Source organism: Dicentrarchus labrax, unplaced genomic scaffold (genome assembly GCF_905237075.1).
Source record: "Dicentrarchus labrax unplaced genomic scaffold, dlabrax2021, whole genome shotgun sequence".
NCBI classification, from domain to species: Eukaryota; Metazoa; Chordata; class Actinopteri; family Moronidae; genus Dicentrarchus; species Dicentrarchus labrax.
The window spans coordinates 5,983,656-6,002,485 of NW_026136704.1; the positions used below are offsets into that span (position 1 = coordinate 5,983,656).

The 18,830-nt window shown below is 42.0% G+C and overlaps 2 protein-coding genes across 3 annotated transcripts in view; both read right to left on the reverse strand.

Moving 5' to 3' along the window:
- Positions 1–3,154, reverse strand: LOC127362270 (ovarian cancer G-protein coupled receptor 1-like). Of its 2 annotated transcripts, XM_051397770.1 has the most exons (5): positions 2,464–3,154; positions 1,922–2,143; positions 1,269–1,450; positions 1,123–1,186; positions 1–389 (listed from the first exon to the last, which is right to left on the reverse strand). In XM_051397770.1, exons 2-5 carry the CDS (start codon positions 2,126–2,128, stop codon positions 195–197), a joined length of 648 nt encoding a protein of 215 aa, XP_051253730.1. In that variant the 5' UTR covers positions 2,129–2,143; positions 2,464–3,154; the 3' UTR covers positions 1–194. The 2 variants fall into 2 exon arrangements, with proteins under 2 accessions (XP_051253730.1, XP_051253729.1); XM_051397769.1 differs by having other exon boundaries at positions 1–1,186; positions 2,464–3,146.
- A 3,992-nt stretch (positions 3,155–7,146) lies between these two features.
- LOC127362267 (ATP-binding cassette sub-family G member 4-like) overlaps positions 7,147–18,830 on the reverse strand; it is a 32,618-nt gene continuing 20,934 nt past the window's right edge. Inside the window, exons 3-15 of the mRNA XM_051397765.1 lie at positions 18,452–18,569; positions 17,746–17,878; positions 17,505–17,555; positions 16,736–16,881; positions 15,852–15,975; positions 15,555–15,669; positions 15,309–15,451; positions 14,071–14,169; positions 13,784–13,952; positions 13,363–13,463; positions 12,555–12,713; positions 12,345–12,463; positions 7,147–8,713 (exon numbers count right to left, since the gene is read on the reverse strand). Of these exons, the coding sequence (XP_051253725.1) occupies positions 8,488–8,713; positions 12,345–12,463; positions 12,555–12,713; positions 13,363–13,463; positions 13,784–13,952; positions 14,071–14,169; positions 15,309–15,451; positions 15,555–15,669; positions 15,852–15,975; positions 16,736–16,881; positions 17,505–17,555; positions 17,746–17,878; positions 18,452–18,569 (1,703 nt within the window). The 3' untranslated portion in view covers positions 7,147–8,487. The remainder of the gene's footprint in view (positions 8,714–12,344; positions 12,464–12,554; positions 12,714–13,362; positions 13,464–13,783; positions 13,953–14,070; positions 14,170–15,308; positions 15,452–15,554; positions 15,670–15,851; positions 15,976–16,735; positions 16,882–17,504; positions 17,556–17,745; positions 17,879–18,451; positions 18,570–18,830) is intronic.

Genomic DNA, 18,830 nt, shown 5'->3' on the forward strand with positions numbered 1-18,830 from the left:
TATAAACACAAGTATTTATTAAAGAGATAATAAAAGCAAAACAATTGAATTGTGTGTGTGTGTGTGTGTGTGTGTGTGTGTGTGTGTGTGTGTGTGTGTGTGTGTGTGTGTGTGTGTGTATCTGACCAGATGACCTGAATAAAACACATCAGTACAGCAACATCAACAGTAATTAAACTGTTCTTGCAGTTAAGTTATCTTAAACTGTCTATGCCCAGTACGTTCAGTCCAAAGGACGGAGGAAGAAGAGTTGCCGGTGTGCTGTGCTGATCAGCTGGCGACCCTGTGAGCCAGGCTGGGAAATGTTGTTTCCCTGCTTCCAAATGTCTTTGTTGTGTGGTGTCATCTGATGCAGGTTGGAGGAGGAAAGGCATTTCGCTCCTGTTGTCCTGGTGACGGGATGAGGTGACAGGAAGTGATTCATCATAATAAAGTTCATGATTAAAGGTCCCCTTTGTCCCACCACTACCTACATTAGCATCCACATTCATACAACAGGAGTCTATGACCTCAACTACTTCCTTTTATCTACAGTTAGGTGTCTTATTGGAAATCGTATCAGTAGATGACAGTATCTGTCTTGTCTGTGTCCTTTCTATTTGATTATATTTCTCCTGTTCCTCCCCTTTCTCTCTCACTCTTTTTCTGCCTACATGAAGCTGACTGTGTAAATGTTGTCATTATTCATACTGTTGTTGTTGAACTGCTGATATCATTGCTGTCCATTTTGCAACACACAGAGGCCAAAACCTTGTCAATGGTCCCTTTCCTCATGAAAACATACAGAACTAAGTCTGCAAGAGGACTCAGTTTAACAAACATTAAGGACAACATGTCAAAGATATAGTTCCATGTGTATGTCAGGAAATAGATTATCCTGGGCAGAAACAGTAGCGTGTAAATAAGCAGCACCAGAACCAGAATTCCCACAATTCGTCGTTTTTCATCAGAGGGGACTCGGCTGGCAGACAGGGCTTTGAGGATCCCACCCAGGAAGAATATGAACACTGGGAGGGGGAGGAGGAGGAAGATGCCGAAGACGGTATCTGTGATCTCAGGATGAACCCAGAAATAGAAAGTGAGAAGAACAACAAGAATAAGGGCCCAGACCATGACACTGACCACCACAGAGGTCTTGATGGTTCGTCTGAAGCGGTACCACAGTGGGCAGGCGATGACCAAATACCTGTAATACAAGACGGAGTTTCAGAATGATACAGTAATATAATGGAAGTAGATACACACATACTGGATAGACAGATAGCTACCTTTCCAGGGAGACACACGCCATGAAGCCAACACTGGCCGCCACACCAAAATTGTTAACAATTAATGCAACTATCTCCCGCTTCTCAGATTGTGCCTCCATAACAATGAAGCTGCAGAGCTGAATGAGGTCAGAAATGAGAAGGTTGATGACGTAGATCGGAGCAACATGATCATTTCGCACCTGCAGGCAAACATTGGTCAAAGTTAACAAGCAGTTGTAAACATGTTCTGAACTCCACCTTTTCCCAAATATGTCCTCTTGTTTTGCCCACAAATTGCAATCAGACATATTTATGCATTTTCACGCTGTGTCTGCCTGATCTGCCTGCCTCTCTGGTTTAGAAGAGCAACCGCTCCCTCTGGAGATAAAAACAGCTCATTCTGAGGTAACAAAAACACAACGATTCTTATTTTCAGCTGATTATACACTAATGAAAACATACCTATGAATATTATATTCCATTTCTGACAATAGATTCTCCTAAATGTTACACACTGGATGTTTAAAAGAAGGCTGGAATTGAGCCACACATGTAAACAGCAAGTGTTTAGGTCCAATTACCTTTATAAAAGTTTAACTTATAGCTAAATTATTCCTGTAAATCTATTACAATACGGCTTCGCTAAATCAAAAATGTCAGTCATCGCATACCTGAGAATAAACAGCATAGATGGCCACGAGGGTTGAAGGTAGGCCGATGCAAATGATGATGCATGTCACCACGTGCATGATGAACTGGAGTTTTTTATATTCATAATAATAAATCATATCTACATTATTGTGATATTCATAGTCAAAGCTGAAGTTGCTGTAATCATATATTTTGTCCTGTGAGGTGTTGATGTAGAGATCTTCCATTCTTCACAGTGAAACCTGTTTGAGAGATCAGTTTATAGAAAGGAATCCAATTTTTACTTTTTACTAACTACCTAACATTCTATCAAGCACTGTTTAGTGATATCACTAAAATGCAAAGTGCACACAAGTAGTACACGTATAGTAATAATAATAATGCTTTATTTTTGGATAGGGACAGTGTACATTAATGAACATGATTTGATACGACTGAGTACACTGATCAAACACTGCTGTCTCTTCAGTTTTATATATTGACATAAATATTCAGTCTTATTCATTTTCACGACTCTTTGCAGTTCTTATCATCACAACATATAAGAAAAAGGGAAATGTACCTTAGCTGCAAGAGCCACCTGAATGAGTTTCCTACACCAACGTCTGATGTGTTTCCCTCTGTATCCAAACAGTAAACGTGGTCAGTGATAACATGCACTAGGTTGCTGTTAATCTACACCTCCTCTTATAAGGAAGTGTGAAACCCCCGCCCTTTCTGGCCAGAGTCAATTGCTTCATCCTGTTGTGGTTCAAGCATGAAAAATATGGTAAATATGAGTGATTATCATATATGCATTTCCTACATACGTAAAAGTGTAGAGGAGCTGCTTTAAGTATCAATACTCCATGGTTTCACAGCAAAGCATCAAAATATCCACTGACATTTCTTCATCCTCTCAGCACTGCAGCAAAATCCACTCTGATACTCATACATGTGCTCAATATATTTCAAATCCGAAGAATCAAATTTCTACAAATAACCTGTTACACAGTCAGATACTATCTAACATGTTAACATCATATTTAAAAGTCCAGTGTTTAACATCTATTGGAATATCTAGAATAATCTAATGGAAGAGCTGGTGCCCCATGTGCCAGGGCTGGGTTGTGGCTCAGCAGCCATGGGTTTGAGTCCGACCCTTCGTCATCTCTTCTCCCCCTCCTCCTTTCATGTCTATTTTCCTATTTCCTGAAAACAGAACTAAGTCCTAGACATGACATAATGAAGTAAAAATAGTGTGTGGGTTATATGCTGTGATGTGCATGTATTGACAAAGTCTTCAAGAAAAACCACACAGAAAGAGAAAAATCTGAAATTTACATTGGTGTAACTCACTGAAACTACACAGATGAAGAAATTGTTACATTCCAATTCAATCAATTCGATTCATGCAACACAGTGGAATAACACAAGAAAAAGAAAATTATTAACTTCATTAACCAATTGAGAATAATAAAAACACTGTGGCTCTCACATTACTAAAACAAACAAACATCATCATTCACATATCCTTGTGTATTGAAAATGTAACCAAGCTATACTGTGCAACTCAGACATCACATGAGAGAAAGCGAAAGTTACAGAAGAAAATGTTGTATGGGGAACTCATTCTCTGAAGTACTGTTTTTACAAATCTTAGTTTAGTTCCGTTTAAGACTGTTAAACTACACATATACAAAAAACATTCTAATTCAATGAATCCAATTCATGAAACACAGTGGAATGACACAAGAAAAAAGTATTGAACACTCTATATATGTACATGAATAAACTTTATGTATATATATTTCAAATTCATTCTCTGAAGTACTGTTTTTACAGTTCAGTTCCATTGGAAAGGGAGGGAAAGGGAAAAGACAAGAGAAACAGTCCAGACCACAACGCAGAGGTCTTGATGGTTCGTCTGAAGCGGTACCACAGTGGGCAGGCAATGACCAAATACCTGTAATACAAGACAGTAATATAATGGAAGTAGATACACACATACTGGATAGACAGATAGATAAAGTTCAGTTCGGTTAATCTCATTTCAATTAATTTCCTACCACACTGTGTGGTGGACGCACTTTATCCAGATGGATAAACCGTATGGTGTATCTGTATGGTATGATTTGAGAGTATCTGTTAAGCAAGAATTTAAAAAATATATATTATTACATTATTCACAGGTTATTTATTATATTACATTATTCATAGTTTATTTTTAAGTTTGAACCTGGGTTACATGAGGTTTATGCAACATATTAATTCACTTGACTAACCATCTGCATATTTCCTCTTTTATGTATAGATTGTGCACTTTTGTGCATTTTAGCATGACAATGTTCCAGTGACCTTTGCTGCAAGTCATCCACATCTTTCTCTGTATCCTTGCGTCCTGTCTGTCTCTATCCCCTGTCAATAAAGGCTAAAATGCCCCCAAAACACTTAACTAACTACACATAACTTCTGCCTCATCAACAATCACGCTGTTACAACACACAAAACAATTTTTCATATCTCAACTGTCATCATTTCCTGGAAAACGGTAAACATCACATTAATGTCATGGTTTTGAGTTTCCTGCTGTTAGTTTCTGTCCTCCTGTGCCTTTGACTTCTTTTCCTGTTTTATTTTGTAAGATTCCTCCTCCTGTGTCTAATTATACTTCTAATTAGTTTCCCCTCACTATGGTATATATGGCCTGTGTTTCCCTCACTCAGTGCTAGTTTGTCTTTTGTTGTGTTGCTCTCTGTTTGCTCCCTCGTGTTTCCTTATTTTGTATGTATTACTTCCTTGGTTTTTGTTTTTTCTTGGATTTTGGATTTTGCCCGGTAAGATTTTGTTTTACTTTCATCATGAAACCATTTGAACTGTTCCTGCTCTGTTTGTCTGCAACTGGGTTCAGATCCTTGTGCACACTACTCAGTTCCACAGGAAGTAGCCAAACATGAACCCAGCAGACAGTCACCAGCTAAGCCTGCCTTTTTCACGGGCTGATTTTGGAATGACTGAGGAGGATTTTTTATGGAGAGGAGCCAGGTTCTTTGGAGTCCCTAGTTGTGATCTGGAAGCGGGACGTATCATGATGACTTGTATGTTCATTGGCTGTTTTTTGAAACATATTTTGAAGAACTTATTGCTGAACTGTACTGTACAGCTAGGTAAAGTGTCTGATATTTCAATAAACACTGATCTAACTAATTAATTCAAATATCTCAGTTTATATTGTTCACGGAAAACACTATATCGTATGCGCCCTAATGCGCGCTATTACTACTAGGTAGGTAGTGTTAGGTAGAAATACAATGCTAGTTATGCTCCACCTATTGTCTCTCCTCAATCTGTCACTTCAGCCTCCTCTGATTCCCATTCAGTTAACCTGCAGCTTGTTAACCACCAGCATGCTAGCCACAAGCCCTCACTTCAGCCTGCGAGTCTCCAGTCTGTTAGCCTCCAGCATGCTAGCCTTCAGTCCACGCCTCGGCCTGCTAGCAACCAGCCTTCAGCCCTCAGCCAGCACTCCAGTTGGCTAAGCTTGGATTTGTGAGCCTGCAGCCTTCCTGTCTTTATCCGGTTAGCTCCCCACCTGCCAGTCCTGAACTGGCTAGCCTGCTGCCTTTCTGTCCTAAGCATGCCATCCACATCTTCATGATTCATCTGAGACTGTAATTAACTATTTAAGGAGCTTACCTGACATTCAAGAGTCACCTTTTGAGGGCACTCACCTGGCCATATTTACAGGGTCCCCTGGAGGCCACCGAAAGAGACGTGGCCGTCATGGCTCTCGTTGCTCGAGTCTCGGCTGACCAGCACTACTGAGCTGCCATCTGCCCCGGTTCCCCATCGTTGGTTCGACAGATGCCTGCTCCTCGTTCCTCGTCAGTGGTCCGGCAGATGCCTGCTTCTCATTCCCCATAGGCAGACACCTTTTTCTGCTGAGCTGCAGAAATCGTCTGTTCCTGTGCTGGGGGATGAGCAGCAGTCTTCTGTTTCCCTGACTCCACTAGCCCTCGCTCACTCCAGGCGTTGGTCTTTGGTGCTGACGTTCTGCTTCATCACTGGCCACCAGAGAGACTCCGCCACTAGTCTCCCGAGAGGTTCTACCTTGACCTCCAGCCACCAGAGGGGTTCCGCCTTTGCCTTTGTCTCCAGAAGGGTTTTGCCTCCGTTACTGGCGTCCTGATGGCTCTCACCTCGATCACCGGCCTCCTGAATGATTCTGTTTTCGCTGCTGGCTTCTGGTGTGGTTCTGCCAGTCTGGTCTTCATCCTGCTGGTCCTCCAGAGGTTCTTCCCCTACGTCACCAGCATCCAGGACCTCATTCTTGGTTCTCGGCTCTTCGGCCCTGTCTCCTGGTTACCCTCCAAACTTGCTTCATCCTTTGGTCCTGACTCCTGCCTCCTAGCTGTCTTCCAGAGCTGTTCCCCCTACGTCATCACCATCCAAGGCCTCCTTGAGAGTTGCTCTGCTCTTTGGCCCTGCATCTTGGTTGTCCTCCAGACCTCCACCTATCTGCGGTGACCGTATGTCATCCGCCTGAGGTCTCCAGCTCCACTTCTGCCCTGCCACTTGTCCCTGACATGCAGGCGGGATCAACTGTCAACCTTCTGATTAGTGGCCGGCCCCCTCTACCTCCTGCTCCAAAGCCACCACCCCCTATTGTTTGTTTTGTATGTTTTGTGCTTTTATTATCTTTTAATAAATGCTTGTGTTCATACATGCTGGCCTAGTTAATGTCACACAAGACTGGATGATACCAGCTTCTTCTATGCAGAACTCCAAATCCTTCTTGATATGATGATTTTGTTGTCATTCATTTAATTATTGATCAGAATTTCAAATTAATAGTTATGTGTATTTTATAGACTGAATCAATCCATTATTGGCTATTGTTTCCATTTAAGAGTGATGCCCTGATTTTTAATATTCATTTTTAATTATCATTGATAATCATTATTTTAATACCCACAATTGTATTGATTGCACCTACCCAGCTTGGTGCCCCTTTAAATCACTGTTACTCCAACAAATGTAGCCACTGTGTTTATCATTGAACCAACAATGTTAACACACTGGACCTCTACAGATAGGATTAAGATTCAGACTTCAGGAAGTAGAGAACCACAGGTCTTTCTTTGTCACAAGGAAACAGTTAAGTAAGGGATGTGGTTCTTCCTGGACACTGCTCTGTGGAGGAACGTGATCCTGGGCGCAGGCGATATAGTGTTTTCAGTGAACAATATAAACTGAGATATTTAAATTAAGTAGTTAGATCAGTGTTTATTGGAATATCAGACACTTCACGTAGCTGTACAGTACAGTTCAGCGATAAGTTCTTCAAAATATGTTTAAAAAAACAGCCAATGAACATACAAGTCATCATGATATACCCTCCCACACACACAGACACACAGACACACACACACACACACACACACACACACACACACAACACACACACACACAACAGAAAGACTGTCAGTAGATTGTAAATAAAATGTTAGCATACTTCCAGTTACAATTGTTTTTCTTTGGTTGTTTTCCAAGTGCTCAGTATCATTATTTGCAGTCCAGATGCATACAATTCAAAACATGAAACTTCAGATAACAATAGCACCAAACATGACTGCATGAGCATATGCAGATACTGGATGTAGTGTGGACACAAAAGAATAATGATACAGTAATTCATCTATATTTCTTAAATACATTTATATAATTGCATAATGCATATAATACTAAAGATAATACAGTACAGTATAAAATGATTAAGGCTGAACAATTTTTCTTTTAACTAACATTTTGAAGATTTCAGATTATATTCAGTACAAAAAAATACCAAATTTCAGTAGACAATCATGATAAAGCTTAATTTACAACTATTAAATGTTCAAAAACTATTCTAGATCTAACAATGATTTGATTTTCATAGACAGGAAGTTAATGTTTTGGGACTCCAATCTGTCACCCAAGTTCAGTTATATGACAACAAAATTAAAGCAAAACAAGCTCAAACCAACTGCTTTCATCCAGTGTTCACTCTTCAGGCACAATACATCACACTTCTCCAGTGAAACAGTTTGTCCTTAGGTTTTGGACCAACAGAGCAATGTAAACACATTGTATTTGATTTTCTCAATGGAGCAGTTTTGTGTTCCAAAGTCATGACACTCCCACACTGACAGAATGGCAGTACACAGTGTAGAATAAACATGCATGGCCACTCTAATAAGTATATCACTTCCTCTTGTTCTCAAAACGATTCTGTCTCGCAGGAAATTGAAAAGTATTGTATGTGCAGATGAATGTGGCTCAGTCTCTGTGTCCTCCTCACTGCTGATCTGGCTTTGCGCGCAGGAGTTAAGTCCTGATGTCTGAGGTAAAACAGGTATGTGTGTAATTATGACTGTTTACTGCTTTGCATCTTCAGTCACTGCCCTTCACAGTTGTTGGCAGTACAACAGATCAGAATGTATGTTTTGTCCTTGTAGCAGCAACGAGAAAAATGAAATAAGAAACAAATTCCCACATTTGATAAGAGACCAGGTCTGAAATGACATGAGGAAGGGCCTTGAGATTTGGAGGATGAGCCCAGTGAAACCTATCGCTCAGACTTGACCTTGTAGCGGAGGACAAGGTAGGTGGCCAGCCGTAGGATGATGAAGAAAATTCCCAGGACAATGAAATCTATGTAGAGCTTTGCGTCTTCCACATCCAGTAACTGCAGGACCTCTTCAGGCTGTTGGAACTTACACACCTTGCCTGGACACTCCAGCTCAGAACGATTCATACCATAGATGGACAGGATCACCCCTTCAAAGCCGTACCTGAGGGACACATACAAACACTGATTGCAAATAACGAAGTAAATAATCTCTTGTTCTAAGTCAAAATAGCAAAAAAAAAAAAGACTACAATAAAGGCTATAGTGTCTTAAGAGGTCAGGGGGATCACCTATAAAATCGTCTATAGGTACCATAGATATTCACAGCAAATTTCATGGATATCCTGCCAGTAGCTTTGGTGTCATGGTTTGAAAACTTTTCTTTAAAGAACTGGGCAACAAGCTGTGATGCACTGTATGACACCTTTCTATCAGAACCAGCATTAACTTTTTCAGCAGTTTGAGCTACAGTAGCTCGTCAGTTGGATTGGACCACACGGGCCAGCCTTCACTCCCCACGTTCATCAATGAGCCTTGGCCCCCCATGATCCTGTCTCTGGTTTTTTTCCTTCCTTGGAGCACTTTTGATAGGTACTGACCTCTGCAGACCGGGAACACCCCAGAAGAACTGCAGTTTTGGAGATGCTTTGACCCAGTCGTCATCACAATTTGGCCCTTGTCAAAGTCGCTCAAATCCTCACCCATTTTTGCTGCTTCTAAAACATCAACTTTGAGGAAAAAATGTTCACTTGCTGTCATGCTGATGTGAGGGATGCATACAGAGCGACTCCCCTCCCCCCACTGGGGAAGTCTGATGACAACCTGGTTCACCTACAGCCACTGTACACCCCCCTGGTCCAAAAACAGCCGGTGACAACTCGCACCATCAGGAGGTGGTCCCCTGAGATGGAAAGTCTGGGATGTGATCGGTTAGGGTTAGGGGGGATGACACACTGTCTGACGGAGTATCTGTCTGACAGAGTACCTGAACTTCTGTGCAGATGTGGTCTCCCCTGTCAAGACTGTCCGCTGTTACCCTAACAACAAGCCATGAGTAATGCGGGAAGTCAAGGCTGTCCTCAACAAGAAGAAGGCTGCCTTCAGGAGCAGGGACAGGGAGGCCATGAAGGCAGCACAGCAGGAGGTGAAACACTGTGTGAGGGAAGCTATGGACAGCTACAGGAGAAAGGTGGAGCAGAAGCTGAGGGAGAACAACATGAGGGAGGTCTGGGAAGGTGTGAGGACCATCACAGGTCACAACACAGAGACCAGAGAATGGAGAGGGCGTACAAGCTGAATGACTTCTTCAACAGGTTCAACAAGCCCTTGTCTCCCCACCCCCCACCCTCACCGCAGCCATCTCTCCTTCTTCCCTCTACACACCTCCCCCAGACACCACAACACCCCCCCCCCCCCCCTCCACCTCAACACAATCCCCGCCTCACATTACCACAGACCAGGTCAGAGGACAGCTGAGGAAGCTCTGGCCCAGGAAAGCAGCAGGCCCGGACAAAGTGTGTCCGAGACTACTGAAAACCTGGGCTGCAGAACAGGGGGAACCACTACAATGGATCTTCAACCTTAGCATGCAGCTAGGGAGAGTGCCCACCCTCTGGAAGACATCCTGCATCGTTCCGGTTCCGAAGAAGAACAGGCCCAGCCACTTGATTGGCTTCCTACCGGTGGCACTCACTTCACACCTGATGAAGATGTTGGAGCGGCTCTTCCTCAGCCTCCTCAGACCCCAGGTACAACACGCCCAGGACCGCCTGCAGTTTGCGTACTAGCCTGTTTGCCAGTGCCTCCCATCTGATAAAGGCACAGTGATTCTCTTCTGGACCTCCAGTGCCTTTAATACCATCCAGCCACCTATGCTTCAGGACAAACTGAACAGGATGGGGGTGGATCCCTATCTGGTGGACTGGATCTACGATTACCTCACTGACAGGCCACAGTACATCAGGCTGAAGGACACCACGTCTGACACTGTGGTTAGCAGCACTGGAGCCCCCCAGGGCACACTGCTGGCCCCTCTTCTCTTCACCCTGTACACCTTGAACTTTTGTTACAACTTGGAGCTGTGTCACATACAGAAGTACGCTGATGACACAGCCATCGTTGGGTGCATCAGGGGTGACAGACAGGAGGAGTATCGGAGTCTGCCTCTTCCTCAGCCAAAGTGGGGGACTTTGCTCTCTGGTGTCACACTAACCACCTACAGTTCAACACCTCTAAGACGAAGGAGCTGGTCATTGACTTTGGGAGGTCCAGACCAAGACCGTGACCAGTCCTGCTAGAGGGACCTGAGGTGGAGGCTGTGGAATCATACAAATACCTCGGGCTGTGGCTGGATAATAAACTGGACTGGACAACACACACACCAGCCACCTGTATGGGAAGAAACAAAGCAGGTTGTACTTCCTAAGGAGATTGCGGTCTTTCAACATCTGCAGAAAACTGCTGTGGATGTTTTACCAGCCTGTGGTTGCCAGCAACCTCTTCTACACTGTGGTGTGCTGGGGGCAGCATATCCAAGAAGGACACGTCCAGACTGGATAAACTGATCAGGCGGGCCGGCTCTGTGGTCGGCATGAAGCTGGATTCACTGGTGACGGTGGCAGAGAGGAGGACAGTGGACAAACTGCTGGACATTATTGACAATGCCAGCCACCCCCTGCACACCGTCATCAGCAACCAGAGGAGCCTGTTCAGTGAAAGGCTGCTCCTTCCTAAGTGTAGGACCAACAGACTCGAGAGCTCCTATGTCCCTCATGCCATCATACTCTACAACTCCTCACTCGGGGGGAGGAGGAAATAGGGTAAAGAGGACAGAAGGGAAGGAGTGGTAGCCACTCACTGTGCAATAATAATCTACTCACATACATACCTGGACACTCTTCTTCTTTTTTGTGCAATAACTTAATCCACCGCTTAAGTGCAATAATTTAATTTAACTTCTAATTTCTGCTAATGTCATTTATCCACTGTATAATAACACAATGCCATATACAGTGCTGTATATTTATCTTTATGTATCTATACAGTTCTCTACATTATTCTATTTTATTTTATTTTACTTGAATTTTATTTTACTCTTATTCTTATCTCTATGTTCTATATTTAGCTAAGATTTTATTGTTTACTGTTTATTGTTTACTTTCTATATTTAGCTAAGAGTTTATTGTTTATCTTATATTGTATTTTTTTATTACCTTTTTTATAAGTGTTTTGTAAGCTGCTGGAAATTCAATTTCCTTGAGGGAGTCATCCCAAAGGGATTAATAAAGTGAAGTCTAAGTCTAAGTCTATGATAACCAGATAATCAGAGTTATTCACTTCACCTGTCAGTGCTCACAATGTTATAGCTGATCGGTGTATATAGTCACATCTTAAGTTAGTTGATGTAAGTAAAACATAAATAATTAATGATGTAAATTAGCTAGCTGGTTAGCTAGCATTTTGCTAACATTAGCTATAACTAGCTAGGTAACAATTAATGTAGTTTAACTAGCTAGTAAGGTAGTGTTTTGCTCTGTAGCAAAATGAAACAGCATCCAATCAAGATACAGGGGAGAACCATGAAGTGCCTAAAAATGATACCAAACACAGTTTTGTTGTTGTTTAGGACATGGCACTTGGCTTGGGACTTGAGTGCATTTCAAACTTACTTGTGAAAACAATGACTTGGTTCATACTGATAAATAGGAATTACATATGATATTTTGGTCCGGACAGACCAACTGACGAGCTAACAAACTGCTAACAAATAAAAAACTACTCATACTGGTACACACCTGACGTAAGACACATAGGAGCTCCACTGCAAATATTTGGGGATTGTGTCAAAGTTCACAAAGAATCCAGAGAAAAGTAGCACCGGGATAGCTGTTACAGGTCCAACAAATGTGGCTACCTGTGTAAGGATGCAGAGGACATATTATTTCTTATATGTAAAACATGAACCAAGCAATACTATAGTATTTAACAATGCAAACCTGCAGTACCTGTAGTGAGGATGAGGCGGCCCCAACCAGCAATCCTAGGGACTGGGCTACCAAGGCAGTACAGGTGGACAGGGCTATAAAGAGTAGGTAGCGGCTGGCCTCAGGAGGCTGCTCTGTCATCCAGTACACTATGCTGCAGTACATGATGGGGCAGATCACCTAAAATAACACCTTCATTAATCTTTATTTAGTAAAGGAACAGTTCACCCCAAAATGATTTATCAAACATACCCTGATGGAAACCGTACTAAAGCTGACGCTACAACCAAACACACACACACACACACACACACACACACACACACACACACACACACACACACACACACAAACAACTGAAGATGTTTAAATGGCCTCCTTCTTATAAATTCCAATAAAGGCATGTTAGGAAATGTCTTCAATTATTTTGGAGCAAAATTAGTGTTTAAAAAGTGACCTTTCACATTAAAAACAAGAAAATATTTTGTACAATACAAAAGATACAAATAGAATGGCTTTTGGACTCATACTGTAATCAGTGTGTTACAAAATGTTGATTTTGGGACATGAGCTTGTACAGTGGTTCCCTAACTTTTTTAGACCATGGCACCCCACTTTGGAAGTGTCAACTTGATTAGAAAATCTAGTCAACAGTGGTCAAACTCTGCAGAAAGGCTGGCAGAATAATCCACTGCAAAAACCAGGTAGTACCTTCAAATAACACTAGAGTGCAGTGGTGTACTATGTAGATGTATTTGCTGTGTGTAACAGGTTGCTCCTGTCCTCAGTGAGCCAACCCACTCCTCCAACCCTAACACTGCCAGCTCACCTGGAATGGGATATCAGCCATGGTTTTGGCCAGGTAGTAGGCTTTCAGGCTGTACCAGTAGTTAAGATGCTCCCTCAGGAACACAGACATCTCCAGAGGAACTAACAGGTGGTGCATAAAAACATTAACATATATCAATTCACATATGGGATGTTGAAATTGGACATTATTAGACATTATTAGTCATCTTTGGGGCTTTCATTGCCTTTATGATAGTGACAGCTGAAGATAGACAGGAAAGGGGGGCAGAGAGATAGGGGATGACACGCAGCAAAGGGCCGCAGGTCAGATTTGAACCCTGGGCCGCTGCACAAGGACTCAGCCTCGGTACATGGGTCACCAGCTGTAGCAACTGAGCTAACCGGGCGCCCCGAAATTGGACATTATTGATTGGCACAACTCCCTCCCCTCACAGACTCACAGGTTAACACAGTTGGCATGAGTGCTCCGAACATGAGGAAGAGCATAGAGAAGAAGAGGAACCCGGTGTTGTTGAAGACCTTGCTGGCATCGTTGCCGATGTTCAGATAGAGCAAGCCTATTAACACACCTATGGCAATGTGGGACATCAGTCTGAGGTGGGTCAAAACCTGAGAACGGAACAAAGCAGCAGAGCACTTTAGTTTAAGATGACTTAATCTGGTTTTTATGTGTTTGTAACTGGTGCACAGCCATAATATTTAAATAATAACAAATGTTGACACCTACCTGGTCTCGACATATAGTTATGAAGGTTCTCTTGAAGAGGATACAGAACTGTGTTAGTGTGCTTGTGGCAAAAGTATGGCTCTCTATGGGTCCGGCATCCTGGGGAAAATGGAAGCAGGTAATTATATTTACATCCCACATAACAAAAATTGCACAAACACAACACAATGTTCTTCTGTCAGATTAACAGCCTGTGGGCCCATTTTGCCCCAGAAAGCAACCTGTTTTCTGTCCCTGCAATACTTACAATGGCTCTATGTTTCCTATGTGTGAGATAGTTAGGGACAGTGTAATGATAAATACATTTATTAATGAAGAATAGTTTAGTGGTTAGACATTTTAGGAAATAGAGCTTTGTCGCAGAGAGTTAAATGAGAACACTGATTCCATGCTCAGGGCTGTGGTTTAAATACGAAGCTATAGCCCGGAGATGGTTAGCTTAGCTAAGCACAAGCACTGAAAAACAGCTAGCTGGGCTCTGTCCAAAGACAACAAAATCCACCTACCAGCACATACAGCTATTGAGTTGTGAATAGGGATGAGTGAGGACACCGTTATCTCTATCTTTAATAACTAATAATCAGTATAATTGGTAACACCTGTGTTTACCCTACTATTTCAGGTAAAAATGGCGGCTGTAAAAAAGGTCTATTTAGAGTCAGAAATGGTTGTTTTGCACGATGAGAATCCATAATCCCCCCATAAATCCACAATGAACGCCTTTTACACTTATGAATTAAACACACAGGATATAACCTGTTCATTAGTTCATTAGTGAGGTGTTAGTGAGTGGATTTTGTTACCTTTGGACAGAGCCAGGAAAGCTTTTTACCCTTTATGTCTGGTTGTTGTGCTAAGGTAAGTTAAGCTAAGCTAACTAATTGCAGGCTCTAGCTTTATATATACCATGAGAGTGGTCTTAACTCTCATCATCTAACTTGGCAAGAAATTAGCGAATAGTAAGCCAGTAAGTGTATTTCCTTTGAATCACGTGCATGATATCAACTGAAAATAAAAAAGGTATTAAAACTTGACTTTAACACAAGACAAGATGGAGCCCAATATTTAATAGCTAATAATCATTGCCTTAGGGACAAATCTTTCTGGTTTCATAATCTGCTCAAGTAAATACTAAATAATTGTCACACAGTGAGCCAGTGTTCACTTTGGGTCCCCTAAAGGTCTGAGGCCCTAGGACATTTGCTCCAACCTTGAGCAGCACATCACCTACTACTCACCATCGGGCACTTTGTTGCACAGACTGACGGACCATTGTTATCGCATTGGTTCTTCTTCTCCTCTAATGCGCACATTCCACCTTGGACTGCCTCAAACAGAACCGGGTTCAAGTCTCCATACTCTCCGGATGCCACTTCAATGACTGAACCAGAGGCAAGAGCAGAGAGACGCACAGATAATGAAGGGATTAGATATGTTTCAGATCATCCTCAGCAAACACATGAATGAATGTGAAGTGGACATACTGAAGTCTGCAGGGTTGTGGTAGGTGGGACAATAGAGCCCCAGAGTCTTCAGATAGGGGATGAGGTAAGGGACTGTGCCTTTGTAGATACACTGTCCCTGACTGAGAATGTAAAGCTGTGGAGGAACAAAATAATTCAAGGGAAAAACTGACAGAAGCTGTCATTTATTTATTATTCTTTTTACAGCTGTATTAAATACTACAGTATTAGCATCCACCACAGCTTCTCATGAAAGAAACAGAAACTACAATGTCCAGTCATCCATTCACTTCCTCATTTACTGACACTGATTTGTACCTTGTCAAACATCTCAAACAGTTTGGCACTGGGTTGGTGGATGGTGCAGATGATGGTCCGTCCTCCCAGAGCCAGAGAGCGCATTAGCGACACCACCTGGTAGCATGACGCACTGTCTAAGCCACTGAACAGAGAGAAGACATACAGCAGGGACAAAATGTGTTTGTTTATTACAGTAAGAGTTTATTAGTCCTTATTTTGAGATACTAAATCAAAATATTCAGTTTCTCATTATTTTGAGATACTAAGTATTTTGGGAATGTTTCTCATTATAATGACTTAAGAATACTTTCCGATTGCTGAGGATAACTACAGAAAACCCAAGAAGACACATTGAAGGTGGCGTTTATCTTGTCAAGGACTACTTTAGTCATTATTAGAAATTCCATTAGGGAAACTTCTAGAACTCTGCCGAGTTATTGTGATTGTTTTATTCATATTTGTCTCCGCAAGAGTTCACTTGTCAGAGAGCAAGGGGTCCCAGAGTGTCCAGCTGTTCATATTTGCCAGACGTCCCACTGTAATTATGAGTATAATTGTTAGGGTTTCAAAAGTCATTCCAACACCATATGTCCACTGTCATAAGACACATTATGAATATGCAGATATCCAGATGTGCTTGACTTTTCCAGAACATAAGGATTCAAATTTCCAATCCCAGTGTTCACATTGACCGAAAACTATATTTTTAGAAAAACACAACTCTAAACATTTTGTACTATATTCCAACCTCAGCTGGAACACACTGCTTCCTCTGGATACACCAGCATTAGTCTATTGACTTAATATAGAGAGGGTTATAGAGAAGTTTAATATCTATTATTGGACAGTTTTTTAAGTCTAAATTGGACCATCATCAGCACATCAGGGTCAGTCTGTCTCACCTGGTGGGTTCATCAAAGAACATTACTGGAGGATTGTTGACCAGTTCGAGGGCAATGGCCAGACGTTTACACTGACCACCTGACAGCGAGCTGGTACGAGTGTGAGCACACTCAAGGAGCCCTAATGCAGTCAGGATCTCATTCACCTGGACAGAGACAGTCAGAGAGACAGAAGGGGATTCACAGCCTGTCAATAACCACATAGAAACCTTTATTTTCACATTTGTACCTGCAATACTATGGCTTATAGGGGATGTAGGCGTGTGTTTGTATGTGTTACTGTTCCGGGTCTAGCAGGGACGGTGCCTCATGAGTGCAATTAAGAATTCTGTTTCTTTAGCTGATAAATGTTCCACTTTGTTCACCTCTGGAAATAGTTGCCTGCTGCAGCTAGAAAAAAAGCTATTAGAGTGTAAGAGTCAATGAAAACAGTAGTGTTGTGGGCTGTAAAGCCAAAACAAGAAGCTGAATTACACTTTAGTGTTTCATAGGGCTGAGGGGAACTGTAGTGTTGTGTAAAGATTATTGTGGGGCCATCACTACAGGCAACCCCTTTCACATCAAACAAAGTCATTCAATTTGTTAATATAAAAGCACTAACTAATGCATAAAACAAAACAAAACAAAACATTTTTTCCCCAGAATTCCAGGGCTTTTATCATGTTCTGAGACATGTTAGTTTTCGTTGAGTTACTTTTATTTGATAGTATAGAGAAGAGCAGGAGGTTTTCATGTACATGTTAATCTAGTAGATGTTTGTTTAGCTCACCAGTTTTTTCTTCACATCCATAGTTTCATCCAGCTTTAAGTTGGCTGAAACCTGTGGCAAGGAGGAAAAAAATCTGAATCTTGTAATGCAACAGTTATTCAACAACGGCACAGGGAGAGAAAATAGGTGGCAGGCTCAGGTCAGAAGCCCATCCTTGCTGCATCTTGGCACAATAACTATAGACCTTTTCATTACAAGCTCAGACAGACTGTGCTATGAGCCAGTATCAGTAACAGCTCACCATCATGGCCTCTCGTGCAGTGAGGTGTGGCAGCAGCATGTCTTCCTGCATGATGTAGCAGGACATTTTCCTGAATTTCCGCAGGTCCCTGGGTTTCCCATTTACCAGGATCTGACCCTTCATCCCTGTTTCCCTGGGCAGCAGGAAGGAGACACAAACACACACAGTGGACAGTTCAATGGGTTGGACAGACTTTAATAGAAGGAATAGACTGAACATGTGATATAAAAATACATAGTAATACACCAGTTATATATTGCAGTATCTATGCTATAGATGTATGTGATGAAAGCTAATTTCTCCATTGTGCTGATAACCTATGTTTGGTTAGGGTTAGGGTCCACAATGGCTCTTCTAGATGAAAAAGAGCTACTTTGTCTCATAATATTGAGGACAGGATGCAAACCATTCAAACCAGTGTGTAGGATTTAGTGGCATCTAGCAGTGAAGTTGCAGATTGCAACCAACTGAACCGCTCGTGTCTGACAACCTGAGAATCAGAATGGGCTGTGAAGCATTTAGGAGAAACAATGGTGGCTGTGAGCGAAAAACCGATGCATGATCTGTACTGTGCATGTGCAACTCTCAGCAGAAAGATATGAATGTTATGTCATGCCTGTGAATGTCCAATAGATCAATAGATACTCCTAAATGTTACACACTGGAACTTTAAATGTAAAATAAGAGGTCATTTTGGCACTCTTACCTGTATCCAGCCAGAATGTTCATTAAGGTGGATTTCCCAGCCCCCGAAGGCCCCATGATTCCTATCAGCTCACGATTGCAGAACCTCCCAGACAGGCACTTTAGTAAGGCTTTGAAACCTGGGGACAACAAAAGAGGAACTGATGGTCACTGATCGACTCAGCATGGCTTCATCAACAATGACAAGGAAAGTATCACATCCCCACCTTCACTCTCTGTGTTTGCATCAATATACTAAAGCACAAGTGTCACTTACAACTGAAAACACACACTTAACACAACAAAAATACTAAAATTGACACAAGAAGTCATAGTATTGAGTCTTATGGAGAAATAATTAAGACTTCTCACTTGATTTATGAGCTCAGTAAACAGTTTCC